The following is a 21,100-nucleotide window of genomic DNA, read 5'->3' as shown; positions in this document are numbered from 1 at the left end:
GTATTGATCTCCCAATCCAGGAATACAAAAGTGAAGCAAATCAGAGCAGTCAATTTTATGCTAAGGCATGAGAAACTGGGACCATTTATATATTTTTTAAGGTTCACAGCATTTCCCAGTTTAGTATCATATTTTAATGTAATAATTATCAATCCAAATAAACTTAAAATACAGTCACTGAGTTTTTTCAAACCTAAATCAATCTTGTGGTTTGTGGCCTTTTTAATCAGTTTTCAATTCAGAAGTACCCTCATCATAGCCAGTCTGAAAAAACGTAACAACTTTGGGAAGTTGCGAAACTGGGCTTAACTTCTCATACGGCTAAAACAAAAAACAAAAAACAAAAAACTAACATGCAAAACCCAGGACAGATAAACTATTTGTAAATACCGCTTGTTGACACTTTCTTTCCTATCTGTATCTTAATGATTCTGACAGCCCCAGAACCACGTATAGCCTCGTCTTTAGTTCAGTCTTTCTTGAGGGATCCTTGTTCAAAATTAATTCTGGAAAAGCACTATTCATGTTTAAGATCCTCTATACACTTCCATGTTAATTCCTAAGTTGAAACAGATCTTAGATTTGAAGATACAATTGTTAAAATCTGTAAGAAAGAATCAGACTGCTTCTCTCCATTTAGAATCCACTTAAATAAGAAGCCTTCTAAATGCTATTTCATGGTTCAGAGAAGGCTCACTTTATTTCCTTAGTTTGTTTATTCCAAGTCCCTCTGTGTCAATATCCTACCCTATAGCCCAGAATTAACACTGAAAGCTAGAAATCTGCTAGTGAACAGGATAGCTTAATAAAGCTAAATTCAAACTACATAAAATACTTCTTAAGGCTTAGGAATGTGATGCAAGGACTCTTTTCCTTAAGGCAGAACATTTTAGACAATTAGTCAAAATGAATTCATACAAAATCAAATACATCTTTTAATAGATAACACTCTCTGTTACCTATTTAAAAAGAAAAGTTATGTATTACTGTGCAGGAAGACAGCAAATGCCACACAGAGAAAAACTGTAATGGAAGGTAATACAGTTGGCTTCTTTGGACTTTTAAGTCCCTAAACGTAAACTTCGTATCAGCTCTAACTATATACTTAACTAGCTTTGCAAACTTTAGCTCTATAAATTGGAGAGTTGGGACCCCAAAGATCCCTTCTAGTTTCTTTTCTTCCTTCTAATTTAAAAATAGTGGCAGCCGCAACATGAAAGCATGAGTATAAAAGTATTAAATGTTTTACTTTAGAAGGGAGAGAAGAAAGTATTAGTACAGCTTGTTTTTTTTGGGAGTCAGTAATCTGGGAATAGCTTTCTTTGCTATCACCTGTCATAAACACAGCTGATAAGCAGGAAACGTAATATGCGTTTAAAGAATAACTTCCATCTTCATATCAGTGTTATTAGAAACAAGAGTAAAGAAATAAATACTGTTCCTCTTAAAATTAAAACAAAGAGGCAACCATCTGTTAAGGAGTACTTTGATAAAGCCAAAGTAGTTCATATTTCAAAATTCTAGTAGCTTTTAACCAGCTACCAAAGTAAACCACAGCCCATTAAAAAAAGAAAAAAAAATTCCTATGTTACAGGTAGATCTAAACCTTAACTTTCATATTAAAGTCCAACTCTTCCTTCTTCAACATCTTCCAACTACACACACACACAGATTATCTCTAGCCTTCATCCTACACACTCACGTTTAAGACTCTGTATTCTTATCCTCAGTACAGCCCCTATTGTGATTACGTATCTGAGATACACACACATGAATTCTCCCATGGCTGGTGAAGCCTAGTAAAACGACTGTGCAGAGCAGGATATATAGGCACAACAGGACACAGGCTGACTCACTAAACAGATGCTGGATTATTGCTATCAACCTTGGGTTAAAAATTGCCCCTCCCCACCTACTCGCATCTCTTTTAAGGCAACCTAAAGATTGAGCTGGTTTATCATTACCTTTAAAGGTGAGGCATATATCCTAACTATTAACTTCTCAGAAAGACTCCTGAAAGGATTCCACGTCTTCCAACCTTTAAAACATACAGGCTAGTGCACACACAGTATAGGGTTGCTGTGTTCACCAAATGAGGGATAATTTACATAAATGTGCTCTATAAAGACCAAAGCCCCATATACAATGTAAGGAATTTTATTATCCTCTTTGTCATGAAGGACCTCTCTTCACCTACCAAAGGTGCAAAACATGTGAAGACAAGGGTTCTTGAGATCTTGAGAGTAGAAAGAAGTAATTAACCCTTCTTTCTATGTCTTTTAGAATTTTCTGATTTCATTACTGGATATTATCTCTTCCCCTTCCTATTCTTTCATTATATTATTTTTGCCCTTTTCTCCTAGAGTAGCATCACATTTTCCCATTTCTCTCACTTCCCTTCATTCCATGTTAACTTGACTTCTGAGTCAAATGAAAAAGGAATTTGAGGATCAAATAAAGAATGCGCATGACACATCCTGTCCTCAGATACATACACATGAAAGAATGCTACTGATGCACAGTGCATATCAAAGGCAAAAAACAAGGGAACAAAACAAACCTCACTGTAATGACTGAGGTCATACTTACCTTCTGGCTCACTCTCTGACCCTGAGAGGCTGCCGTAGCTGCTCATTAGGGAGCACAGGGCTGGCGTCACTTCCTTGGGTATGACAGTACTTTGTGGTTTCTCCTCTTTATCAGACTCTGAAATAGAAAGAACTAAGACTAAAACTGTATACTAAAAATACCTACCACCATAAAAAATAAAGCTGACGCCCCCTACTCCATCATGTGTTAGTGAAAAGTAATTTTTGATCATTTCTTCAATCTTTCCAAAAAATGAAATCCAGGAGACTTGAGAAATTTCCCCTTCGTTTAAATCTTTATGGTCTGAGAAGCTATTTGCCCCAAAGGGAAGACAGAGGGGCAAACGGAAGCTATACACTACTCAGTTTCTTCCCATACTCCAAGAGTTACAGCATCTGGGCCTTCTCTAATTACTCAGTCTTCACTACTAATTATTTTATTTTATTTACGCTATTAGTTAATTTTATTAAGGTAGTAGGAAGGCCAGAAATTTATTTAACTTCACTGGGTTAGGACATGGACTAAAAATTAGATGTAGAATAAATAAAATATTCCCCATTTTTATAGTTTTTAAGACTGGTTTAGAGGCACAAATAACTTTTAAACCATTCTATAGCTCAAGGAACAAAGAGTATGCTGAAATGAATCTGTCCCAAATTTTTATTATTTAGAACTTCTAAGAACTTAAGTAAATAAGTCAAGCATGAGAATTTAGCAAGAACTAAGAGCCTGCCAAAAGGTAAAGTGTTTGATCAGAGCCCAGCAAACCTAGTTATAGCCCCAGGACACCAAACATTACATTTATTTTTGGCAGCTCTAAAAGTGTATTACATCTATTCTAAACAACCAATAAAAGTAATGCTTGACTGAAGAATGAAGACAATAAGTAACTTGTCTGTGTAATGAAGTAACTCAACCCACAACCAATATGAAATTATTCAAAACAGGATTTAATGTCCACCAAGTCAGTCTAAGGGAAACCAAAACATGCCAGTAGAAAACGGGAGTCTTCTTTTATGTGAATATGAAACCACCACCTTCTGGTGGATGAAGTTAAATCCTTTCTCCTCTCTCCTCCACCAGTCCATACTACCTAGCACCACCCCCTCCTAAAAATATCCCTGACATGAGCCTGCCTACCTCTGCAGTCCATTCTGTACCTTAACACATCACATCATCTCTCTGCTCAATCTGAGAGTAAAGTTTCAAGTCCTTTCCTGCCTACAAGGCCCTAGTGATCTGGTCCTTTATCACTTTCCTCCCTGCTTACCCCACTCCAATCTTGCTCTTTCCTGAGTACAGGAAACATGCTCTCCACTTGAGGTGTTAGCACTTGTTGCTTTCTCTGCTTGGAGAACTCTCCTCTCAGGTATTAGGTCCTAACTTCATTCAGATTTCACGTCACCTTATCAGAGATGCCTTCTCTGATCATATAAAATAGCACACCTCTTTCTCCAGTGGCCATTCTCTATCCTTTTACTTAGCTTTACTCATCTTCATGATGGAAATCAATCCACATTTTATTTATTATAGCTCCCCCAAGTAGAACACAAGGTACAGGAGAGAAGGGGTTTGGCTTAGTTCAATACTGTATCCTCAGAGCCTAAACAGTACATAAGTGCTCAACAAATATTTGAAGTTTGAAGAACAAACTGTTGCATGAATGAGTTAAGGACAAGTTCAAAAAGTTCAAAAAGGCTCACTGGTGCAGAATGACAAAGCTGTGCAGAGGCGGCACCACAACACAAACCTAGTTTTGTCTGACTCAAAGCTCATTCTTTTCCTTTTCTTTTTAATAACACGATTCCATTTTTATTTTAAAAATCACATGCACATGCATGAGAAAAATACCGAAGGATATACAACAAAATGTGAGCAGTGGCTGTCTCTGTAACTTAAGAAAGTATGTTGTTTTGTTTCTTTTATTTTATGCTTTTCAGTTTTTTCCTCATATTTTCTGCATTACTTTTGTAATCAGAAAATAACAGATAAAGCAAACACAGGAAAATAAAACCTGGAAGGAAGCGTTTCCTCACAATTCAATTCAAGTAGTGGAGTGCAAGGCTTTAATTGGCCTACGTATCACCCCTGTTCCTGCCTCCCTTCTCCCTAAACTTTGTATTTTGTATTTACACAAGTGTTGCAAAGATAGTACCAAGAACTTCCATATACTCTTCACCCAGCTTTCCCCAATATTAGCATCTTACATAACCACAGTACATTTACCATAGCTAAGAAATTGACATTGGAAAGGTACTACCACCTAAACTACAGAACTGTATTGTAACTTCACCAGTTTTTCCACTAATGTCCTTTTTCTCTTCTAGGACGCAATCCACTATAACACACCACATTCAGTCACCATGACTTCTTAATCTGTGTCTCATCCAAATCTATGACAATTTCTCAGTATTTCCTTGCCTTTTATGAACTTGACTTAAATATCTATCTTTATAACAACAGAAGCCCACCTAGCTCATGTTGACGCACAATGAGACTGATGTCCCAGTGTGCTATGACAGTAGCTATATTTATGTTGCAAGGAATAATTAACAAATTGGATCCTCTCTGTTTTGTGGATGCGAAGGCACTTGTCAGTGGTGCTCAAGGCCACGTTACTGACCAGCCCCCTGTCTATCTAGCTCAGGCAAAACTTGTTAAAACCATAGGCCAGGAAAGCCATAGAACATATCGCGCATACAGTTAAACAACAGCATCAAAATAAACATGGTCGTAACTAATGAGATCTCCAAAAAAAATGAAAAAAAAAAAACCCTGAAGAGTAGACTAGTCAGTAAAATAAACAGGGAAATAAAAAGCACAGTACCACCAAAAAAAATCTAGTAACACCAGGCCATACAGAACACTCTTAAAGCTGGAAGACTCCAAATGACAGGCTTTCCTTTTGAAACAATGTCAATTCCCAGTTTAAAGTGTCTGCACAATTAATGAGAGTTCACATACTATCAACTATCACCAAAAAAAGGTGGGCTCAGGCAATGATTTTCTAAGCATGATATGAGGTTTATAGAAATCCTCAAGAAGTACTGGCTTGTCTGAAACTGCACTAACAACTTGAATAACAAGCACAACTAAATCTTAGTGAAGGCTGTCTGGCTGTGGCCTATGGTGAAGGAAGCTGCCTCCAAACAAGGTACAACTGAGACACTGGAGAGTGGAGATGCTCAGAATATTTACGTTACATGAAAAAATGGTACATACAGTTTTCTGTAGCTATACTGGGAGTGGAATGCTGAAGAACCAACACTCTAAAATATTGATTTGGAAAATATAAAAGTCCAGAAGAGATCCCAGGTAAACAATAACATGAATTTAAATGGAATCTTTCCTACAAAATTAAGCGACCATAATTTGATCACTGGTATTTTGGTGGGGTTGTTTTTGGTTTGTTTGTTTTGGTGGGGGGAGGTAATTAGGCTTATTTATTTATTTATTTATTTTAATGGAGGTGCTGAGATTGAAGAGTAAGTCTAAAGAAGTATGTGGGCTCTCTCCAACATTTTTTTGAAGGGGAAAAAAAATCAGTGCCCAAGAATAAACTCAGCCCTGGCCCAGAATAGTTTCTGCCTTTTCCTCCCTATCAGCAAGAATAAGATGCCTTTTCTAAACTAAACATCTCAACTATCCTAGACTTGTACAATACTCTTTTTTGGTCAGATTCAAATTTCACATTTAGAAGACATGGAGTATACTAGGAGCAAGACTCCTCTAAGTTCAAATTCAGGCTCTGCCACCAACCAGCAGCATGACTAAGGTAAATCAAGTTCCTCAGTTCTAAAAGGAGTAGCAACCGTACATATGTAAAAGGCTGTCATGAGGAAGAGTTGATATGTACAAAGCATTTAGAGCACAGTAAGTACCTTACTCAGAAGTGTTAGTTGGTGTTAAAATACTTTATTATTTTTCCTCCTAAATTTTACCTTACCATCCTTAGCCCAACATTCCTTTATGCCAAGATCTTTTTCTATCCTGATTCTGTCAATGAATCAGTCATTCCCCCTGTTTCTTCCCACCCACGAGTTCAGTAACTTGCCATGTGATTATCATAGAAGCCGCTATCTTCCAAGCTGAGCAGAGCCTGTTAGCAAACCTACAACGTAACATTAGTCCACTCACTAATATCCCTTTGCAGAAGAGGAAGCACAAAGCAATTGGATAAAGCCTCACATTGTTACTGAAATGAAAGGTGGTAAAATATTTGCATTAACATTTTCACTTTTCAGAAGGAAATGAAGCCTTAGAGATTGAATGGTATCTTTCTATGATAGCAACATTTTGGTCCTTTAGTTTTTCAACTTACAGGCAGGAGTAAACTTATCTCTTAAGTCCTAAAGGGAATTCAAGAATAATCTACAAGCATATATATTCTATACCCTGAGGAAGAATAATATTATTCAAATATATTGAATTAATATTATTTACCCAAAGAGACCATGTTCATGCTGAGTAGCATAAATAACACTGGGTTCTATTGGAACTACTGCTTTCTAGGTGTGGGGAAAATTCACATAATTGTGCAAATTTGAATCCACAGCATCAATACATTCAAAACAATCTTAAGAAAATTCTCAAGTTTATATGATACTATGGAAATTATCCAATAAATAAAATCTTTCTCCCTACATTCTGCCTGCCTCATGCATTCATCTCCAAGATTCAGAAAAGGTTTCTTAAGATGAGATTTTTTGACAAAATATTCCTATTAAAAACAAAAAGGATCATTTTACCTTTTTACATATTTGCCATTAAACTCTCCACAAACAAGGATGTGAAGAATCAACTTCTGCATCATTGTCTATGGTCTTATAAACACGTTATTTTCCTGATTAGCTTACCAGAATCAGTATTTACCAAAACACCCAGAGGGTCTGAATTTGCTTCAGGTGGACCTTCGAGGTTTGAATCACACAAGGGATTGCCTGACCCATTGGCTGCTCTCTGTCCAGCATGGCCATTTTTCCATTTGTGATGTTTGCCAGGACTTTTGATTTTTGCCATCTGTGAATGTCTGGACATCCCCTTCATCTTGCTGGAGTAAGAAAAATGCAATTCTCAATATAAAAGGCACTGACCTTTCAGGAAAAATTTTAAAAAGACCACTGAATGCAAAAGAAACTTTGCTGTCAAATCAATCACTTGTAGCCTCGTACATTAAAGAGACCAGAATAAAATAAATTTAATGGCTTCCAAAGACAGAAAACTCTACGGGAGAACTTTAAAAGATAACACACCACAATATATCATACTTTATCAATTCATTCTTTAATCCCTTTGAAATTGGGCAATGTGGTACAATCAACAGCAGGTGAATTTAATTGGCAGCATTCTTTCACTCCTGTTATACGTAAGATAAAGTGTTTCTTAGACTTTAAAAGTGTGTTAACTCTTGTCTACTTAATGTTAAAGAGCCTTAAAGTTTCTGAAGTATTTGCAGATATGCTACCTTGTTTTGTATTTAATCAAGCACTTACAAATATGTCACTTTGTTTCTTGATTAGACTGGTACCCTTCTCTTCGTATTATAGGAGGATAAACTTAAAGATCATAGACCAAGCACAGTTTCACAGTCAAGTGCCCTCTCAACCACTGCAATTATCACTCTTAGGAGGAAAACAGATATTTAAGTGAGCATATACTAATGTAAGCTACATATAGGGGGAAAAAGGTTCATTACATATATTCTCAATAGACAATAATACAAGGGTAAGAAATACTAAGGCACATAATAATCAAATTGCTCAAAGTGATAAAAGAGAAAATCTTACAAGTAGCTAGAGATAGAAGAACAAGGTAATAATGACAGTAGATTTCTCACTGGAAACAATGCAAATGAGAAAACAATGGGGCAACATCTTTAAAGTACATTGTAACTGACTATTTCAAATTAAATTTTTTAAAAACTGTATACCTAGAATTGCATATCTAGCAAAAATATCTTTCAAAAAGGAAAGTAAAATAAAGACCTTTTCAGACACACAAAGCTGAAAGAAGTCATCTCCAGGAGACCCTCACTAAAAGAAATGTTAAAGGAAGTCTTTTAGTGGATCAACACTAAAGAATGGAGAGTACCAGAAATGGTAACTATATAGGCATCCCAGCCATCAGCTAACCAACCCCCAGCTGTCACTGAGCTTTGTCGAGATCGGCAGATAGCTCCCAGTAGACCTCAGACATCTGAGCAATTAACACTATCATATGAAAAAAAAAAACCCATTAAGAATAAAAAGGCAAGTCACAAATTGTAAGACTACATCTGTACTACATATACTCTATGCAAAAAAAATTTGAAAAGAAAAAGTCTTTTGTATAGCACAGGGAACTATGCTCAATATCTTGTAATAACCTTTAATGGAAAAAAATATGAAAATGAATGTATGTACATATATGCATGACTGGGACATTGTGCTGTACACCAGAGATTGAAACATTGTAACTGACTGTATTTCAAATTAAAAAAATAAAAATAAAGAATTTATATCCAAGTAAATAACTCCTAAAATCAAGAAAAGCAACCCAATTAAAAACTGGTCAAAGACTTGAACTAGTACTTCACAAGAGAATATCAAAATTGCCAAGAAGCATATAAGAAGATGTCCAACATCATTAGTCATGAGGGAAATGGTATGACATGAGGAAAAGGTGTAACAATATCATGCACTGACCAGAATACAAAGCAATTAGATGCAGAGTCAGTAGGAGTGTAAATCAGTATAACCAGTTTGGAAAACTGTTTGGTTGTATCTGTTATAACTAAACATATGGGATGACCCAGCATAGATATATATAGATATATACACATCCATAACCAATGAAAACAAGTACTAATGTCCACAGAACACACTTAAAAGAATCTTCTTAGCAGGTTTACTCATAGTAGCCCAAATTGGAAACAACCCAAATGTCCAAAAGTAGAATGAATATATATTCTCACAATTGAGTTCTATATGGCAATTAAGAATGAATTTACAGCTACATATGGATGAATCTCACAAAAAAATTTTGAGCCATAGAAATTATACACCAAAGGAGACACACTGTATGTTTCCACTTACACAAGGTTCCAGGAACAGGTAAAATAAACCTGTGATGACAGAAATCAGAAAAGAGGTTACCTTTGTGGGGAGGCACTGAACTAGGGAGGGCTTAAGAGAGAGAACTTTGTAAAGTGAAGATGTTCTGTATATTATTAATCTACGTGGAGGTTGCGTGGGTAAGTAGGTATGTGTATGTGTTTAAGTGTATAAATTTATTGAGTTGTACATTTAAAATGTGTATATTTTACTTACATTAAAAATATATCTCAATAAAATATAAAATGGAAAAAATTCTATGAAAGTGAGTGATTGGGGATAATAGGATGTCTCATACATTGCTGGTGGGAGAGTAAACTAGGACAACTTCTATGATACATGTTTGGCAGTTAGCTATCAATATTACAGTCTGCTGGGTCATATGTCTTTTGACCCAGCAAATCCACTTCTAGGAAGCTATCCTCTAAAATACCTGCATATATGTAAAATGTATGTACAACTTTTTATTAGTAAAAGATTGGTGAGAACTTACATGCTTGTCAATAGAGAACTGGTTTAAAAAATAAAAATAAAAAAGACCCTGTGGGCTATCCCTAGACTTCCTACACCCCCTCAGAGAGTAAGGCGGCTTATTATATATTAACATGGGACGATCTCCAAGTACATTATTTGGTTCAAAAAGCAAGGTGTAGAGCAGTGTCACACACAAGAAAAAAAAGACTATTATCTACACGCTGTATACAAATGAAATATCTCTAGAAGGATAAAATGGGTTGCCTCTGGGAAGGAGAACTGTTTAGCTAGCAGACAAAGACAGAAAAAAAACTTGCTACTGTAAATCTTTTTCAAAACTACATGAATATAGGGTATTATTTATTTTAAAATGTAACTTAAAATTTTTTAAGTAGAAAAGCTACAAAAACAAAGATTTCAGAGTTGGAAGTATGGAGGTTTTCGGATTTGGGTGTATGCTCTTTTTTATTATTTGTAAGTACATACATTCATTTAAAAGCACTGACAGCACCAGCCATTACAAGGAACTTACCCATACTGCGTCGTTGTCAACACTGCTCCTCTCTTTTCCTTTTCAAGTTTTAACTTTTTCTTCCTTTCAATATTAGCCAGAGTTGGATAGTTTCTAGAAAACAATAAAAGTCAATTATAAAAGGGCTTTTAGAGCACAACTTTAATTATGCAATCAAGCAATTGCTGAATTTAACAATTTTTGTTTAACAACTAATACAGTAACTCTATATAAACTTTTCATTCCTCCCAGAATTTTTTTAAGGGTGAAAAAGTAGACTATAACAATACTACAAAGTAGACTATAACAATACTACTCCAAGTGTAGACCAGTTGCCAGTCCACAAACTTTGCTACCAATGTGTTACCAGGTAAGGAACTTACAACAGAATTTAAATCAGATATATCATATAATGCACTGAAACTGATGTAATTCATTTATCTAGCATGTACCCATAAATAATCTAAGGAAAAATGTATTTCTTATGCATTTCTTTACACAAATACATACTAGTAGGTACGTCCAAAGTTACCAAGATCAGGAAGAGACAGTTTTCAAAAGATACAGTCTATCAGGAAGGATAAGAAAATCACAGTTTATTTCTAAAAAATATAACAAAGGGCAAATATAATAATCACCCCAAGGAGTATAAAGATTGGAGAGTAGGAGGGAAAGATCATATCTAGATGGAGAAATCCACAAAGAAAGGAACATGAAAGACATTGGTCTTAAACGATGTTGACGGACAGAAATCAGATGGAAAAGCTTCACATTGTTCTAAGCAAAGCAAACAACGCAGACAAACCAAGGCCTCAGCAAGTGTAAGGGATATCCAGGGAATGGCAAGCGGTTCATTTTGGTTTTGTTTTCTTTTGGGGTTTTTTATTTGTTTTTTGAAAAGCTATTAGCATTTATTAACGAATACTGTTGAGACATTTCTTAAAGAGAAATATGCATTCCTAGCAAGCTCTGTCTCTAAAACTGCGAATCAGTTGTACAAGTGGTTCATTTTGGAAGAAAAATAGTTATAGGTGAAGACCAGACAGGGAGGGTGGGGCCAAAATGTGCCTTGAATGCCAGACTAGAAAGTTTATATTTAATTCCATGGCGATGGGGAGCCACTGAAAGTTACGAATAGGGAGAGAGATGAACAAGGAAATAAGATTAAATCTGACGGCAAGATGAACTGCTCTGACAAAGCCTTCTTTGTTCCTCAGCAGGGCTGTGTGGAGACAGGCACCAGACTTTAGTGGTGAGAGGAATAGATTCTAGGCGTATGGGAAGCACGAAGGAGGGGAATACAGACAGCCCTCTACCACTCAGCCTGGCTGCTCATCAGAGCAAATGTTGAGAAACATCAACAAATCGTGTTCTGCCATTATTTCTAGGACAGTTTCCATCCCCTTCTTTTTTTAACATCTGCCTCACTGATTCGGATAGCACAGACAGTTTGAAGCCCATGGGTCAGGTACACTGGCAGATAATGGAAATGACATTGAGTACGTGGTGAAGTAATCAGGGGAAAAAAAGGCAACGAATTTCAATGAGGACAGTGCAAAGCAATCTACCCAGCCAAGAAAAATAAACTCCATAAATAAAAGATGATTAATGTACAAGCTATAAATAAACATAAGAGGAAAAGATCAAGGTCATAAGAGATAAAAATCTGACAGTCAGCACCACATGACTACACTTTTGGAAAGCAAACACAACCTAAGGTTATACAAAATGGACTCTGGCACAGGTACCCGTGTGAAATCATCCCCTCGCAATACTCAAAAGTGATCAGAAACTCGCGGGGCACCGCTTCCAGTTTTGTATTTCTAAACTGAAGAGGAATGCTGAAGAAAAATAACACTTGGGAGGGATTCAGAAGAGACTCACAGATGATTAACAGGATGAAAAATAAAACCTCTGGAGAAAGATGAAAGGAACTGGAACTATTTGCAGCCTTTAAAAGAGAAAGAGAAGTGACAATAATCGATCTTATGGAGAAGGTGGCAGCCATCTGTTCTCAATCTGAAGACAGACTATACAGAGGCAGAACTGCTGAGGGAAAAGGTGATGACTTTCACAGGCCCTACAGTGTCTAGACATGTGACTCACAGCTACTCGGCACTCTTCACATCTCTGAATTGACTTATTCTTACTGCATGTGTTTCATCAACATTTTCTTCTGAGCATTGCGGACCAACCCTTAACACACTGGGCCATATGCTAAAAATAAAGACTTGGTCCTACAATGTTTCATGCATAAGCAATCAGATGCAATGTTAAAAGTGCTTCTCAATGGTAAAGAATGTAAAGGTGGGTTACAGCAAGCAGATTTTAGGTGAGATGTAAGAAAGAATTCCTTAAATGAGACATCAGGAATGTTATGGAAACTCCTTTGGTGGAAGTCTTTTAAAACTACTCACTTTTTCTTTCTGGCCGATTAAGTATCACTTTCCTAAAGGTAAGGGAAAAGTTGTAAGATTCTATTTTTCAGTGTTTAAGTTAATAAAATCGTCTTCCAAAGGTTATACCATTCTTATTTACACAGAACCTAGACTTAAAACTAGGAAAAACAAGGGTACTAGAAAGCAAATTATCCCCCCAAAAGGAAAACCAGAAACACAAGACCTAGTTATACATACAATTATAATTAGGAACCGCTTCCAGCAACATACTACTGAGATTCAAGAATAAAGAAAAGTCTAGATCTTTGTTGAAGGACTCAGCTCAGGTTTTTAAAGTATACAAACCTAAAGAAAACTGTTGACAAAAATCAAATTGTCTTACACTGCACAATCGCATACTGATAAAACTTAATACAGTATCTTCTGTCAGAGAATGGATGTTATGAAGCGATAAAGACTGACTGTTTTAATCTACTAAGATCACTTTTCTCCCCAGTTCCATCTTACCCCAAAACCCCAAAAGGAACTGGCCCTGACACCATATGCTCTTACTCCTCTCTTCTCCCTCTTTCATTCCTTATCCCCTCTTCGGCTTCCCTTTGCCTAAACCTTATGCCTCCAGGGACAATCCTTTAGCCCCAGAGTCAATAAATGCTATTATTTTAGCATCTCTCATCTTGGTGACATCTTACTCTTTAACCCTTTCCTGATCCCCAAATCACCACCCACTCATTGGCTTTTCCCCCAAGCCTGTTCTCTAGAAAAACACAATCCCTCCTCACTCTCACTGAACCACAGCTGCTTCAACACAAGCTATAGTACTGCATTTTTATTTCAGTCTTCTAGAACTTCAAAAAGATGGAGCATTCCTAGGAGCACACCTCCTCTGTTGGAATTCTGCAGAACTGGGGACATAATTATACAGGATTTCCTTAGAGCCACGGTGACGACTGAACTAAACATCACAAAACTACTCCACCTAGTGGACTCCCAATCTGCTGGAAGCATGTCTCAATGCCTCTAAAATCCAGGTTGTGGAAACAAACCTCTATCACTCATTTCCCCTAATGCCAAATCAAATACAGCATTTGTACTCCAGGAATTAAGAAAGAATCACTTTGGGGTTTTTCGCTGGGGTTTTTTTTTTTTTTGCAGGTTATTAGTGGAAAAGCATTAAAGTTTTTAATTAAACACAGTGGGTACCTCCAAGTTTGGCTAATCTGAAAAAAATAAAGATGAATGAATACAAAGAAGTATTTTCTTTAAAGAGTAATACACCAAGCAAATCTTTATAGTTTTCTTTCAGCTCAGAAATTCTTACTCTGTGAAAAGCTTTTACAAGGTTTTCGAACAGAGCAATTACACAAAGATTACCCTCCTAGCCTGTCAAAGAACATAGCGGCTTCCTCAGAAAGAATGTAGCTCTCATAAGAAAGGTAAAATTCAAGACATAAGGGCTACTCTGACGTGTCAATGTCAAACTTCCTCTTTTTAGGAGTTCAAATAACATTTTATAAAAATTGAGAATGATAAAAACTTAAATATGCCAACAGAAATGTTTCCCATACTTTTTATTAAAAGTTTTATTAAAAGTACACACATACACATACATAGAAATAACACATGTATATGTAAAGTGCAAGAATGTGAGAATCAAGAAACGGAAGAACCTCAGATGAAATCATCAACTGCCGAAAGATAATTTCGGAACCCTTTATTAACAAGGTGACATCACAGATACAAATAAACTTCATCCAAAACTGTCATCCTCGCCCAAACTCCTCATTCTTTTTAAGCATCTCTAACCTCTTATTCACTCCATAGATTTTACCCATTCCTCTTCCAAGTCATTTCTTTCCGCCGTCACAGTCATACTGTTAGCCTACATTCTAAAAACTAGAATTTGGCTCTATCCGCTCTGCTGCCACAAATGCTACGTGAAAAGAATTACCAATAAGCATATTCAACGCTTGCTCAAGTCTCTCCTTCCTTCAGGATAGAGCTGCTTCCAAGTATCATTTAGTTTTGAAATTCAAACTTTAAAGTTCAAGCTCATCAAGCACTGAGGCAAATACACCCAACTGTTCATTCTCCCCTCTTCCTTAATAATTTTGTTTGGGGACATCCCATTGGCTCTGCTGCCACTAAAGATGGCCAAGCAACCCACTGGTAGCCAGTAAGAGCTACGTGGAAGTCTCCTGGTTGGGGTTAAAAACAAAGCAATTGTTTTTCCAATGGAAAGGGGATAAACTCAGCCACAAGTGCCTTTTGTCTTTTCCTCTTCCTGCCTAGTCTGTGGACTTAACATTTAAACTGCAGGAACCTTCTGGCAGATATGAAGGTGAAAACCACCTACTGGGGTGCAAAAAGAGAGTGCCTGCACCCAATGGTACTGTCAAGCAGCAACTGCAGCCTGGACCCTTTTCCTTCTTGGGAAAAATAGACCCTTTTGTGCTAAGCCACAGGAATCAGGTTGCTGTTCCACTTCTGGAACATGATCCTAACAGAGGCAAGCACCACCGCACCCTCGCTGTCCTCCCTAATCTGAATGCTTTCCATGCCTAACTAGGCATATCTTGATTTAAAAACGCACCTCCTGAAAGGTGTGGCAGCTTCCTATAAAGTTAAACATATGCTTATCATAGGACCAGCCAATCCCATTCCCAAGTACTGACCCAAGTCAAATAAAACTCCACATTCCAAACCAAACCTGCATGTAAATGTTTATGAAAGCTTTATTTGTTATTACCAAATACTGGAAATGTTCCAAATGTCCCTTAACTGGGAAATGGATAAACAAACTGGGGTACATCCATTTAATGAAACAGAATAAAAGCAATAGAAAAGGACAAGCTACTGCTGCAGAAAGCAACATAAATGAATCTCAAATGCACTATACGGGGTCAAAGAGACTCAAAAAGCCACACACTGCATGAGTCCATTTATACAATGTTCTGCAAACACACAAATATGGGAACAGAAAACAGATGAGTGGCTGTCAGGGGCTGGAATTGGCAGAAGAGGTTGACCGCAAAGGGCATGAGGCAATATGGGGAGTGACAGAATCTTGATTTTATATCTTGACTGTGGTGGTGATTTCCCAACTATGTGTGTTTGTCAGAACTATGCACTAAAAAAGAATGAATTTCACCGTAAGTATAATTTACCTTAAATAAGTGGTGGGGGTTGGGGGGAGGTCTGACACTACCCCTCTTACACAACAAACTGACTACCCTGCCTTCCAAAGACTCCAAGTAATCCTTGATGGGACACTGTCATCCCACGTGGCGAAGGTTAATGCTTCAGTGCCTGTGGTCTCGCGGCCATCTCACAGGTATTCTTCCTACGTCTCCTACTACGTCTGCTCTCAGTTACCCTGGCCATATATAATAAAATCTTTGCCTTTTCAAATAATGAATGTTTACCTCTAATTTCAAGCTAAATCTTGCCAAGATTTTCAAAGATATAATATACATGAACATAAATTCAAAGGTGACTGAGATTTCTCAGTAACATTAGAAAACCTAACTAGTCTTCTACCAACGACTTTATATAAACACATGCTACCTAAGCTAGTTTGCATCTTCAAATTTAATATTCCTTACGTTTCTCTAGCCAGCGGAATTTTTTCCTTTAAAGCACTTGTTGCACAAAACCACAAGGTGGCACAGTTCACCTTCTTATGGGGAAAGCTACTGTAGAGAGGAAGGCATCCAAATACAGATCCATTTGGTTTGTCTCAGTGATGATCTGTCCTATGTGGTAAGAATCAATTATTCAAAACTACAGCGGTTTAAGTACTATTTGTTATATTACTGAATTCCAACCATAGTTATTAATCGGATGAACACATTTCTGCCCAATTTCTTTAAAAATGACAAAGGTACAGTTTAAACCATAAATTAAAAACAAGAATCTTAGCAAGATTTTTCCAACCACTTACTTGTATGCACTCAAAATACACCCATAAAAACTTTTTTCAAACCCCATCTACATATATCAAAATTTGTAAGCATCTCATATCTACCAACAGTTTGGGATACAAACTGTCACTTGGTACATGGTTCTTATATTACTAAAGCTTGTAATTTATTCTTTTTAAAAAACACATACTCAAAAAACTTCATCAGTAGGACCATAATAAGAGGCATCTACGCTAAGGAGGCAGAAGAGATACCACATTCAAAGGACAAGATATTCCTCTAGGCAGATGAGGAAAACTATTCCCCAAATTTAATCTGGCAGGATTTCAGCTGGACTAAAAGCAGTGAGCAAAACTTGAAGGATGGAGAAGGTTAAGATTTTTGAGAAGCAGCAGCATGATCAAAACTGAGCCTGAAGACTCAAAAAACCTGTTTGGGATATGATTAAAAAACAAGTGTGGCTGGGACAAAGCTCCTATAACCAAGTAATCTGGGGAATAATCTGAAAAGATGTATTAAGCCTACATTACAGTACCCTGACTGCCAGTTCTAAGGCACTCTGTTTTCACTGGCATTTTAGCTGGCTAAAATAAAATCAGTTTAACAGATTTATATTTAAACCTTATTCTACATAGCCACCTACATAAGAAATATTTGCATACTAACATCTAATGTTGCACAGTAAAAGAACAAACACAAAGAGAATAGCCTAACCCCATTGGTCAAGTCCATCCCTTAAGTGTGATAACACTGCTGATATTCACTCGCAGAGCACACGTCAACATGCGGTTCTCTTAAACAACACTCAGCAACTGGGCCAGGGCTGAGATTTTGCCAGGTGAGTGCAATGGAGGGTGTTGGCATCAGGGAGCTGAGATGCTGAGAGTGGTGGAAATGATTTAAACCTGGCAGGGAAGCAAACAGAGCAGGGGGATGAGAGACAGAGAAGGTGAAGAGGGTAAGGGGTGGGCAGCCTCAACTAGTCCAGGACCAGGCAGAGGTGACTGAGAGAGCTGGATGCCGTAGAAGTTACGCCCAAAGAGGAGTAAGCCCAACTTTAAGATTTCTGGGGCAGAGAGTTCAGAAGATAAGATCCACGGTGTGGCCATGAAATTAAGAGGCTAAAACTGCACGGAGGTAAAGGACACTGGAAATCGGAAGGTAAAAAAGATGAGCTCTTTATTACAGCAATCCGCCTCATTAAGAATCTTGGGGGAGGATGTCAGAGCTGCAGAGAGCTGTCCAGACAGACGGCAGGAAACTCAAAGAGAAGGGCAAAGGAGCAATATTTAGAATCCGCATCAAGGAAGCCCCACAGGTCGCAAAATCAGTCACTTTTTGTTTTTGGTTTGTCTGACCTTCCCAACAGCAACGTGCACCGATAACCATACCTTTCTTCTTGAAATCCTCCCCTCTACCGGCTTCCATGACATGTCACATTCTTAGTCTTCACTTCCCCGGCTCTTGCTCAGCAGTCTTGTTGGCTTTACTCCCTGTCAGGCTACCTTCTGTCCCCACTTTGCCCTCTCTCTGTGGGGAAAGTCTGCGTTCACGGTTTCATGATTTTAAAACACCTATCTCCAGCCAGTCTGCTCTGAGTCCCGATGTCTCAGAAGCGCCTCATACTCAGCAATGCCCAAAATCAACACCTACAAACCTGGTCCCCTGGATCAGTAACAGGCGTCACCTTTCCCAGAGGTACTCATACCAGGAACTTGGATGTCTCCTCAAAACGTCTTTCCTTGATCCCACAGTTGTTCAATCAGCAAATACTGCCCATTTTCACCTCCCAAATGGTTTATATCCACCTACTTCTCTCTGTCCCTGCAACTGCCATCTTCCAAAAGCTTCTACCCTATCTAACCTACACTCAAGCCAAACTGTCTGAGCACTGCCTCCCTTTATTTCTTCATAGTTAGGTCTAAGTTAGCTCAACCTTCCTTTGTCAGGGAACACCCCCACCCCACTCCTCCAGACTAGGTGAGGTCCTTTCACTGATGTGCTGAGGAGGGCAGTGTGGAGGATGCGGCAAAGGAAAACAGCTACAGACATAGTGGAACAGAACCACTGAAGTTGGCTACCACTAATTTAACAGTGGCTCCAATCTTCCCAGGGTTTATATAATGATTTAATTTAAACACGTGCTAGAGATAAAAGAACCAAAGTCGGCAAATCAGGAACTCTCTTCAGATCTCCCTATTGACCTAAATGAACTCAAAATTTGAGAAATTCAACACTTTAGTTAACGTCTTAGTTGCTTTATAATCATTGCTGACTAATAACCATTGTCATTCTCCTCAAGAGATTTAAACACATACAGCAGGGGCCAGCACCACTGAGCTGAAACAACTTCCAACTGACCAAGTCAGGGCAAAGTAGCAGAGAGACAACATCAGCAATTAGGCCATTTCCATCTCACCTAGCAGGATATGATCTTCAATACCGTTATCATCAGCTCTTCAAAAACCAAGTACCAGGAAGCAGAGCTAACGGACCCAACTCTTTGACTTCTAAGTTTGACAGTGCAATGGCTAAGGCTCCCTAATAAGTGCCAAGACCGGGTCTACACACACTACACCACTGAACAGTAATTCAGTCGGAAAATACTTATTCTCCACATACTAAATCCCAGGCACCATGCAAAGTGCAGCAGAATCAAAGCTGTCTAAGACCAGGCCACCTATAATATAATGCAACAAATGCTACTGTGTTTGTACTAAGCTATGTACTAACAAAAGGACACAGTGAATGATGCATTGCAGTAGGTTGGTCCACAAACTGGCAGCCAATCCACACACTTATGCCTGGGTGTAAATCAACTGCATCCCTCAGCAAAATATTTAGTTCAGCTGATATTTTCTTCTTACCAAGACTTTCTCAATGAAGGAAGTAAGGTATAGATTTATATTCTGGTTCAAGTTCCTTATTTGGTTACAGACTGGAGCTCTGGCAGCACTGAGACAAAGGAAATGAAGGGTAAGAAGAGAACGACAAATCAGGTGACATTTAAGACAAATCGTACAAGATAAGTAAGATTCTGCCAGGAGGTAAAGAGGAAGAGGCATTCTAGTATACCCTACTCCTGCTGGCCTAGATTCTTACAGATGTTAGACAAAGATGCACTTGAAATTTTGATAAATCCATTGAGTCCATGTTGACAGGCTGGACCCAGGCTTACCTGCTTAAAAATTAAATTCCTCTGATCATCTCTTCACCCTCATCCAACTCTGCACACAGTATTAATAACTGGTGTCTATACACATTTACTGAATTCTATTTGTTCTCAGCTGGTCCTAAATCTTTCATGTTTATGCTGGTTTTCCCCAGAATTAGCTCAAAAGCTTTAAAAGGCAGTGACTCACTTTTTCACATACAGTGTAAGGTTTGGCAAAGCACTATGCATACAGACATACAGTGGATTTAAAGTGAAAACTTTAACTAAGCTCAATGAAGTACAAGTTTAACCTGCTGGCCAAAAGTATTAAGTATCTTTCTTGACCTTTGAGGATAACCCTTCCTATCTCAGGCTCTCCTCATTTTTTTAATTCCAGCAAAGTAGCTACTGACTTGAAAGTGCAGCTGACCATCCTAACAGTTCTGACTTAGTCTTCTGCTTTGGGATGAGGTATCCTGGTCCTTTCTGAGAAGATAGTAATAAAATAGTATCCTTGTGGGATTTTTCATTAGATTCTAGCTAGACATCTACTAAGCTTTCTTCCCTAGTAAGTAGAAAGCTACGACTCACATGGTGAGGCTCAAATTTTAATTACAGGAAAACGCTTCTGGTTTTTTATAGTGAAGGACAAGCATGTGAGTAGCTTGTCACTGCTGTGCTCCTTCTGCCTCGCATACTGCAATCATTCAACAATTTTTTATCCTTTTTTTTTTACATAGCATCCACCCATCACGGCCTCAGCACTGAATATCTAACACAGGTGGCGGGTAGTAGCTCCCCTCAAAGAGTAAAGTCCCATTATGACATCAGTTATTTACGAAGAGTTCCTATTAGGTCTACCAAAAACTACATTCAATAATAGCCTCATACAATACAGTTTACAGTCCTATGCCCTAGTACCAACATTATAAGGGAATGCAATGAATCAAAATAAATAT

At 37.8% G+C, this 21,100-nt stretch overlaps 1 protein-coding gene and 1 long non-coding RNA gene across 2 annotated transcripts in view; one reads left to right on the top strand and one right to left on the bottom strand.

Annotated features, from left to right (window-relative positions):
* The window catches only part of NUFIP1 (nuclear FMR1 interacting protein 1), a 31,357-nt gene that overhangs the window by 4,087 nt on the left and 6,170 nt on the right, over positions 1-21,100 (bottom strand). The window contains exons 6-8 of the mRNA XM_006209429.4: positions 10,687-10,779; positions 7,446-7,639; positions 2,590-2,706 (exon numbers count right to left, since the gene is read on the bottom strand). Of these exons, the coding sequence (XP_006209491.2) occupies positions 2,590-2,706; positions 7,446-7,639; positions 10,687-10,779 (404 nt within the window). The remainder of the gene's footprint in view (positions 1-2,589; positions 2,707-7,445; positions 7,640-10,686; positions 10,780-21,100) is intronic.
* LOC140685493 (uncharacterized) lies at positions 10,981-13,185 on the top strand. Its single transcript, XR_012058739.1, has 2 exons — positions 10,981-11,035; positions 11,883-13,185. It is a non-coding gene; the product is annotated as an uncharacterized lncRNA (long non-coding RNA).

The sequence above is a fragment of the Vicugna pacos genome, chromosome 14 (assembly GCF_048564905.1).
Source record: "Vicugna pacos chromosome 14, VicPac4, whole genome shotgun sequence".
NCBI classification, from domain to species: domain Eukaryota; kingdom Metazoa; phylum Chordata; class Mammalia; order Artiodactyla; family Camelidae; genus Vicugna; species Vicugna pacos.
Note: the sequence above shows the minus strand (reverse complement) of the source record. Positions and strands in the feature narration are given on the sequence as shown.